This window comes from Berghia stephanieae, chromosome 3 (genome assembly GCF_034508935.2).
Source record: "Berghia stephanieae isolate SIO BIC M18660-M18661 chromosome 3, UCSD_Bste_1.3, whole genome shotgun sequence".
NCBI lineage: Eukaryota > Metazoa > Mollusca > Gastropoda > Nudibranchia > Aeolidiidae > Berghia > Berghia stephanieae.
The window spans coordinates 32,937,547-32,947,589 of NC_088362.1; the positions used below are offsets into that span (position 1 = coordinate 32,937,547).

A 10,043-nucleotide genomic window follows, 5' to 3' on the forward strand; every position below is an offset into this window, starting at 1 on the left:
ATAGATAGATATACTATAGATAGACATGATATAGATAGGCTATTAGTATGTAGGGAGGTAAGAGATAGTGTATGTGTGTGTGTGTGTGTGTGTGCGTGGGAAAGAAAGAAAGAAGAGAGAGAGAGAGAGAGAGAGAGAGAGAGAGAGAGAGAGAGAGAGAGAGAGAGAGAGGGATATCCTTAACTTCATTTAATTTGGTTAACATTCCATCACATTTTTAAATGTTATTGTTACTTCAAGGAGACTGAAGAGTTAACTCTTTCATTTTACTATTCATTACAAAGACTTTGGTATTCGTTTTTTATTTTTATTTTCATTTTCCTCGGAATTAATAACCTCGGGCAACTCAACATAGGCTTAAAATTTACGGGGTTTAAAAAAAAATTCTAAAAAACCCAAACTTTTATCTAATATTATGAAGTTCTCCATAGATAGCTTGATATTCTGTCATTACACATTACTATATAATGTTATTACTGTTTCCGATGTGTTGTGAACAATATTGCTTTCCCTGTGACAGGATAAGTGTGGTATTTCCCTTTTCTTTATTATTATTATTATTATTATTATTATTATTATTATTATTATTATTATTATTATTATTATTATTATTATTATTATTATTATTATTATTATTATTATTATTATTATTATATTATTATTATTATTATTATTATTATTATTATTATTTATTATTATTATCATATACTGCATTATTATTATTATTATTATCATTACTTATTATTATTATTATTATTATTATTATTATATTATTATTATTATTATTATTATTATTATTATCATTACTGCTATTCTTATTAGGTATTATTATTATTATTATTATTATTATTATTATTATTATTATTATTATTATTATTATTATTATTATTATTATTATTTATACATCCGTGTATTCTTTTATTGTCCATTACTATTGAGAAAACTGGACTGTATTCAGTTAACTTTGTATTGCACACATCACAATTGGTTGTTTCTGCATGATGCCAATTTAAATCATCTATATCTTAAAACAAACAAACAGACAAACAAACAAACAAACAACAGTTTTCTGCTTTTCAAAGATCTAGGACTACCGAGAGTGTTTTTTTGTTGTTTTTTGTTTTAGGATAATTTGTCATTATTGTGGCATTGGATTTGGAAAATGTAAAAAAGAACTCGTATATAAAATCAAATTGCAGAAATCGGGAGTCAAATTTAATAGGTTTTGGATCGATCTGTGTTTATTAATTAATTTATGAATATTTTATTTTTCAATGGAAAATTACATTAACTTTTAAATTTAAAAAAAACCCGCATAAAGGTGTATCTTTTTATCATGACGTTTTCCACTTTTAATCTCGATTTTCTTTTTGTAGATTTTCTAATTAGCCAAATTTAAATAATTTGCAGTTACAGTAATAGTGTCAGTTTAATTTGAAAATATTCTCTTGAAAGTAAGTTTATAGATGCATTAAGTGTAAGTAAGTTTATAGATTAATTAAGTGTAAGTAAGTTTATAGATTCATTAAATATACGTAAGTTTATAGATTCATTGAGTGTATTAATCTCAAAGTTCCAAATAGTCGTCATTATAACTCATTTTCTTGCGTTGCCACTTAGCTGTATTGACTAAAAAATAATAAAAGAGACGAAGTATGGATAAGATTAAAATAGGCAAATATAACAGATGAACACATTTTCGTGTATCTAAAGCATGTTTGTGAGTAGTTGTAATTTTGATAATTCAATATTTATGGTCTATGAGATCGTCATTTTACCTATTTTCTTTGTATGTGTAACGCAGACCTGCCAACTTAAAAATTTAAAAATTCGTAGTTTTTAGGAGGTAGAAATTGTGGTCTCCATCGTTAACTTTATAGATCAACAATTTACGTTCACAAAGAACACATAACAATTCAAAATCCTCAAAATTATGAATTCTGGCGTCAACGGTCATTTTCAATAAGTTTTAATGACTTTGAGGTGCTCATAAAGTTCTGAAATTGGAATCCAAATTTCGTAATTCTATGAATTTTTTGTAGTAGTTCGCAGGTCTGGTGTACGCCCTAGAGCACTTTGTGGATTCTGCTCGCTGTATTAATGATTTATCATATCACATTACATTACATTCTACACTAGGCATGTATGCAACTGGACATGTCGACCACTGTTGTAAAAATATTATTATAACACAGCTCTACTCATTTACATATTAGATTTTAATTAGTTCAGATCGACGGTTCAGATCGTTATTTAAAGTTCAGATCAGAAATGTATAAATAAATGAATAATTTAAACGTCAATTAATAGATGGGTAGAAAAACGAAGGTCAGAGGAAAGAGAAAAAATATCAATATTGTGTTATAATAATAATATATGACACACAAGGTCAGAAAAGAGTTTTATATCGGGGTGTATCGGAGACCTCTGAACAGGGAATTTATAGATGGTATGCGCTTGGCTAAGAAGCTCACAACATTGCCATCCGGAATAATAACGGACCAACACACAAAATTATGTGTTCCCTTGAATGTTTATAGTCTGGATAATACAGTTTAGTGAGAATTACTCATAAACGCGGATGGCAAAAAAAAAACAAAAAAAAAACAACAAAAACAATAACAAAGGCCGGAGTGACGTCAACTTCGATCTATCTGTTCTATAGAATTAAATGGATAAGAAGAAATACAAAGTTTGAATTTCCTTCACTTTTAGAAATTGTGGTTATATTTTCTTCACCATCACGAATAGAAGGAACGAAGTTGACGTCACTCAGCACTTAAAAATTATTTTTTTTTGATTAAACAGCCTATTTGTGATTAGTTCTCACTAAATTATATCAATCCGACTACCTACAAAAGTTAAAGATTGCCCACAATTTTTGTGTGTTGGTATGTTTCATACAGCAATCGGATGTTGTGAGTATTTTACCAAAACGCAGAGCATCAAAAAACAAACAAACCCCAAGGTTCATATGTGTGGCTATAAATTCAATTTTCAGCAGCTTGTTCATCCCGACATAATACCGTTTTGAGGAAGTGAGTCATATATTATTATTATATTGAGATTAAAAATAAAAATAACTTAACCTCAAACATGTCTTCGTCCACCAATTATCAGATTGGATCCATTGTATATATATATATATATAAACATTTCAAGTATATAATACATATACACACATAATTTTTTTTAACATACTAAAAGGTCTATTTATAGACATTTGCTTACGTAATTATACGTTATACGTCATAGGTAATAGGTCTTGTCTATCATGACATTCATTGTATGTATTAATATCATTATGCCCTCTTCCCCCTCTCCCCCTTTGAAAGACACATCCCGACGGAACAAAAATGGATGTAAGTCTAGCATAATATTCTTCATCCTATTTTTCCCCTCCCCTCTCCCCTCCCACCCCTTCCCATCTTCTACATTACATCATTACATTCTCTTCCCCCTCCCCCCACCCCACCCCCACCCCGACGTACATTTATTTGCAGGTCTGACAACCGAACGCAATTATGGGCTTGATTCCACATTGTGGTATTTGAGAATATAATTTTGTGCTGGCTTGAGAATATTTCAATTACAACAATGAGTCCCTTCTAGTAACAATTTGAGTTAAAAGATCTGCAAATAAGTGAACGTGGGCCCCACCCCAAAACACTCATATAGTTTATTTATTAGATGCTTCATATCATCACCGAGAGACCTCGAAATTAGAAAAGAATATTTTTCCCCATTTAAATTGGTAAATTCACAATTAGAATATCGTATCGAAACCTTTCAAAATTAAATCATTTATCAATCCAATATATATCAAATAAAGTAAGGGATTCTCTCTTTATTTCATTGCATAACCACGTCTGCTCGGCGCCCCCTTTTTTTCCATTCTCGGACGGTACCACAATCACACACATCATAGCTGAAATGAACACATGTCAAGCAGACGATATCGTTGGCCCTTCAGATTCATATAGATAGTTCGAAGATGACGTCACTCAGGTCTTTGTTATTGTATTTTGCCATCCGCGTTTATGAGTAATGCTCACTGAACTGTATTAACGTGACTATAAACGTTCATGGATACACACAGTTTTGTGTGTTGGTCCGCTATACTTCCGGATGGCAATGTTATGAGCTTCTTAGCCAAGCGCATACTCTCTATAACTTTCAATCAAATATTTGTACCAGCGTAACATTTCACAGTATAACACTACGATTCTATCTACGCATTAATGTGTCAAACCATTATGATAAATACTCACAAACTAAAGGAACACTCGGTCAAACTGGGTAGCCATGTATTGAAAGGGTGTTTGGACCAAGGCTGTGTGTGCGTGTCCTGGTTTGGACACAACTCATTGACAGGGATTTACGACGATTTAGTTTAGTGGGTATGATATGTTTGCCAAGTGCCACGCCCAACACAACTCAGGCCTCAAAGTAATCGCTCATTGTCACTGGCCCAGTTACTCACCGTGGTCACCATAAGGTCGCAGGATTAATCCTTAAATTGTGTTTGGTAATGAAATTAAATACCCACAAATGAAAGTTGGTAGCCATGCTATTCAGAATTGTTATAATGTAACCCCTGAAACGTAGAAAACTCATTTGGATTAAATTGATTAGGAATTTATCCCATTTCGAGGTCTGTCCTTTTTTCATATTCGTGTACTTTGTAGAATTATTTTCAATTTGATTTTAGGTGTAAAACAATGCGGGTGGTTTTTTTTAAATAAGGCTTTTCAATTATTTATTGAATTAAAGGGTTTTGTCGTTTTGTTTTTGTGTCTCGAAATTGTTGTTGGCTGGGTGACAGTTTAATGTTTTGTATGATAACAAATAATACACATTTGTGAACTAATATATAAATCTATAAACAAATAAATTAATAATTACATAAATAAAAAAATAAATATATTTAATAAAGTAAATAAACAATGAGAAAATAAAGTAAGAAATAAGAAGAGTAAGAAAAGAAGAAGAAAAAATCAGCGAAAAGCAACATTTCTGACAAAAGTCAACAAATCACATTCGCTCTTTGTTATGTATTGCACCCCCCCCCCCCCCCCCCCCCCCCCCCCCCCCCCCATCAATCCCCAATTACACACACCACCTCCCATGCTGGCTTCCAACACCGACTCACTAACTATTCACATTATTATAATCTTTTTGTTCAAAATGCACCACCACACCAATTGTCACACCTCGTTTAATGCATGCAACCATTCCACGCACGTTCCTTTGGTCGCACCCTGCACCCTACACCATGCACTTGCTTTCTTTCTTATTATTATTAGGCTGTTTTCTTTTTCTTCCCGCAGGATTTCACGCTGTATGATGTTATCTATAGTTGCCATCGTTGTCGTCGTCTTTGTCGGTCTATTTCTGCTCATTCTCCTCCTTCCTCCTCCTCCTCCTCCTCCTCCTCCTCCTTCTTCTTCTTCTTCTTCTTCTTCTTCTTCTTCTTCTTCTTCTTCTTCTTCTTCTTCTTCTTCTTCTTCTACTACTACTCTACTACTACCACTACTACTACTACTACTACTACTACTACTACTACTACTACTACTACTACTACTACTACTACTACTCTTCTTCTTCTCTCTTCTTCTTTCTTCTTCTTCTTCTTCTTCTTCTTCTTCTTATTATTATTTTTATTATTATTATTATTATTATCTATCTATTATTATTCTATTATTATTATGTTCTCGTGAATGTTGTGGTGTTAGTGTTTCTTTTAGTTATTGTTGTTGTTGCTGGTACTATTTTTGTTGTTGTTTTTGTTATTGTTTTAGCTTCTGCATTACCGTCCTTTCCCTCTCCTTCTCCCCCTCTCCCCCTCATATTCTTACCCCTCCTCCTACTCCACCTCCTTTAAAAATCACTGGGTTTTAATTTTCCTCCTCGCTCTAAGTCGTGACCGCCCAATGAACGCATTCATTTAACGCTCCCCGGCCACCAAAACTGATAACCCTACACTTTATAATTGAGATTTTAAAATATTTGAGCTTTTATATAGCGCAATATCCACTGAACGTGCTCAACGCGCTTTACAAGGGGTCCCTGGTCAACAGCAACACTTAACATGTAGGGCGTGATTTGACGCCTGTTAGGCGATATTGAAATTTTTTTCTGACAGAGACAACGCTGTATACTCGCTTTACGGTAAGAGAATGTGAATAAAGAGTCTTTATCAAGGACTCAACTGTACGCCGAGCAAGGCTCGAACCCAGGACCTTCCGATCCGAAGCGAGTGTCATACCACAAGACCACATAGCCGCACTTTGATGATCTTAAACTGAAGACTGAAGTACTATAACATAGAGGGCTGTCCCAACATTCCGATTACATGTATTATTAGTCTGTATCATATAGCATCGGGATTTACTGCACAGCTTAGCTTTGCTCGCTTTAATCAATAATAATAATATTTGAGACCAATGTCCCCAAAAACGATATTAATCTTTATCTCGGGATGAATCCGTAACTAGGTGTACATCTTTGCAGGTCTGTTAACCGAAAGCAATTATGGCTTTGACTTAACATTGTTGTAATGGACAATATTCTGTTTTGTTTTGAAAGTTCTTTCATTACAACGAGAAACCACTGTTTTGTTCTTGTTGTGTTTTTTGTTTTGTTTTTTGTTTTTTGTTTTGTTTATTTTCTATTCCTTTTTTTCATTTTATTATTTTGATGTAGTTGTTGTTATTGTGTGAGTGATGGTGTTTGTGTATGTGTGTGTGTGTGTGTGTGTGTGTGTGAGAGAGAGAGAAATAAAGAGAGAAAGAGAGAAAGATAGATAGAGAGAGAGAGAGAGAGAGAGAGAGAGAGAGAGAGGGAGAAAGATAGAGAGAAAGAGAAAGAAAGAGAGAGAGAGAGAGAGAGAGAGAGCGAGAGAGAGAGAGAGAGAGAGAGAGAGAGAGAGAGAGAGAGAGAGAGAGAGAGAGAGAGACGGTCCCGCACTTTATCAATTCAGCTACTAATATCCTTACAATGAATTACTCGGACACAGCTCTTCTTTATCGTAGCAACGATTTCTGTTTTACAGTTTACCCCAAACCCCCAAAAACATGACGCCCTCCACTTTTTAACCTGTGACCTGCCATAGTCTGGATAACCCGTATTGAAAAATTTGGCCAGAAAACTCGTCCTTCAAATACTGATCCATCTAAATGACCCTCATCTCGGCAAAAAACTCTCAAACCTGGGACTTTGCAAAGTCTTTCTTTACTCAAAGTTTGAAAGTTTTTTTTTGTTGCCAAAATGGGGGTAATTTAAATCGATATTCGAAGGACGAGTTTTCTGGCCAAATTTTAAAATAGGTTTTTTTTTCTCCAGAGTTCGACAGTTTACTGGTTAAGGGTTATTGTATTCCTCTCTTCTATAGTACTTCTTTTTTAGTCCTTTCAGTTCAACAACAATGATTCCACTACAATAGGGTACCGCCTCCGGCTCAACCATCATCGCCATTCATTATAAATCACAACCATAAAAACATTAACACACGTACAATCACACACAGACACACATACATACACACACTCACAAACAAATACTTGCATGGACACACACAAACACATACACACACATGATAACGATCTATAAATAAGAAAAACACTACATGGACAGACAGATCCACTCACAAAAACCACACACGCACCCGCATAATACAAAACTTGACATGCAACGATCTTTTAGAAAAAAAAAACAACAAAATAAAAAAAATAATAAATAAAAAAACAAAAAACAAAACAAATAACAACAAAACAACCCCCCCCCCCCCAAAAAAAAAAAACAAAACAAAAAAAAACAACAACAAAAAAACAAAACAAAACATTTAAAAAAAACAACAAAAAAAACAACCCCACCGTAATAACAACCACCCAAATGCTGCTGCTCATAATATATTTAAAACCAGATCAAATAAGTGCACGAAGGTTGCGCTGGTTTTAAATATGGTCTGAGAACCCAATTTGTTACGGGCTCATTGTTGTAATGGAAATCTAAAAAAAAAATGACGCAAAATATTATTGTCCATCGCAACAATGTTAAACAAGGCACATAAGTTCGGATATTAGACCTGCATAATATTATACACGTTGGGCTCAGCCCAGTGACATCTATAGACATATTATTATGAAGTCCTAGGCTCAGCCCATCGCTGTCTTCCTGTACTGTCTCGTAATGAGAGTATTCCCGTTGCCATAGGGCGATTGGGTGACAACTGACACTTGATTTAATCGAACGTTGTGAAGTCGTTAAATCCAACAAAATGACGAAATTTCAAACCTTGTAAAAAAAAAAAAAAAAAAAATCAGGACGGGGAGGAGGGGGGGGGGGGGGGGGGGGGGGGGAGGTGAGGAAGGAGGAGAAAGGAAAAAAGACTCAAACAACACAAAAAAAACCAAACAGAAAATTAATAAAAAATAGAACAAAAACAGTAACAAACATACAGCAAAGCAAACAAACCAAAAAAAAAAAATAAATAAAATAAAATAAAAAATACAACAAAAGACAACAAAAAAAAAAAACAAAAAATAAATTAAAAAAATTAAAAAACTCTCCTACTTTTTCGTTGTTTTTATTTTTTTTTTTCTCGAACGTCCCTCCTTCCCTCCTGCCGAAGTGCACATAATATAATTAATTGCAGTCTGATAACCGGACACAACTATGCTGGAAAAAACACATAATATTTAGAAATTTGGCCAGAAAACTCGTCCTTCAAATATTGATCGATTTAAATGACTCTCATCTTGGCAAAAAAACTCAAACTTGGGACTTCGGCATTTAAATGACTCTCATCTTGGCAAAAACTCTCAAACCCGGAACTTAAATATGTTTTTCCAGTGTACGGCAGTATGGGGCTTTGATTTAACACGACAACATCTCGATAGTATCCTATTTAATATTGTAAAAAGCAGGTATATCATTTATTGCTAACCCCTTTTGATAGGTCGCTAGTCTATCGCAAAAGTTCTTTCCGCCAAATCTAATAAACCCAGCTACTCGATCACTGTGTAATTGATTGGGAGGTCAGGAAAATAATAAAATCTCGACTCCACACGGGATTGACCCCGTTCCATTTACATATGAAGCGAGTGCTCTATCAACTGAGCTATCGGAACCTCTCTTCTTTAGGCTCTAAGGGCCTATTGTTAGAGCGTCGGCTTAATGGCCGTTGTTGTAGGATTGTGATGAATCGCTTGTCAAGATTAGAGATGATTGCCAAATAGAGTGACGAAATGCCTTAGGATATACGTTGGAGATAGACTCAAGATAGACAACTCTTCCACTCTCAGATAAAAAGCCAATAGACGCTATGTTTTTAAGTGAAATACTCGCCAGTTCTGTCGGCCAGATCACTTGTACAAACACACAAAACTGCGTGTAACTTTTAACGTTTATAGTCTGTTAGAGGGTGGTCTTCGTTAACTTTTTGATGCTTTGCGTCCAGCCAAAATACTCATAACATCCACCAGCCATATATAACGTACCAACACACAAAACTGTGTGTAACCTTAAACGCATTTTGACGTAATGTTTTGGTCAGTGTCAGGCTCTGAGTTTACAAATGGTTTGGTCAGGTTTACGAAGGCTACGCTCTAACAGACTTTTATATGTAAACATTTAAGGATAGATGCACGTAGTTGGTGCGCTTCATCTGGCGTTCAGGCCTGGTATGTATTTTACCTTTACATACAGCATTAATAGGAAGATTCTGTATGGGAGAAAGGAGTGAAAGAAGCTCACAGATTGCCAACAATAAAAACCATCAAGAAGAATATAATAGGGGAGAAACGAGTGACTCTTTAAACTCAGGTGACGTTTATGTGCATTTAGGTCACCTTAAGTCTGTACACTTCTCACTGCAGATGTCGTTATGGAAACCTACGTGCACATATTTGCAGGTCTAATAATCGAATGGGATTAAGGGCTTGATTTAACATTGTTATAATGGATGATATTTTACCTTAGTTTCAGACCATTTCCATTCCAACAAATTGGGTTATCAGACCTGTAAATAAGTACACGTCAAT

At 34.4% G+C, this 10,043-nt stretch overlaps 1 protein-coding gene across 10 annotated transcripts in view; it reads left to right on the forward strand.

Moving 5' to 3' along the window:
* Positions 1-10,043, forward strand: part of LOC144967562 (proto-oncogene tyrosine-protein kinase ROS-like) — a 249,089-nt gene that overhangs the window by 1,020 nt on the left and 238,026 nt on the right. For 7 of the 10 annotated variants that reach the window (XM_078904998.1, XM_078904999.1, XM_078905004.1 and 4 more), the window contains exon 2: positions 3,336-3,362. The exons of 2 other annotated variants lie outside the window; for them this stretch is intronic. In XM_078904998.1, coding sequence (XP_078761124.1) covers positions 3,336-3,362 — 27 coding nt within the window. Of the gene's footprint in view, positions 1-3,335; positions 3,363-4,486; positions 4,558-10,043 lie in introns of those variants that run through there. One more of the 10 variants, XM_078905003.1, reaches the window with a different exon arrangement.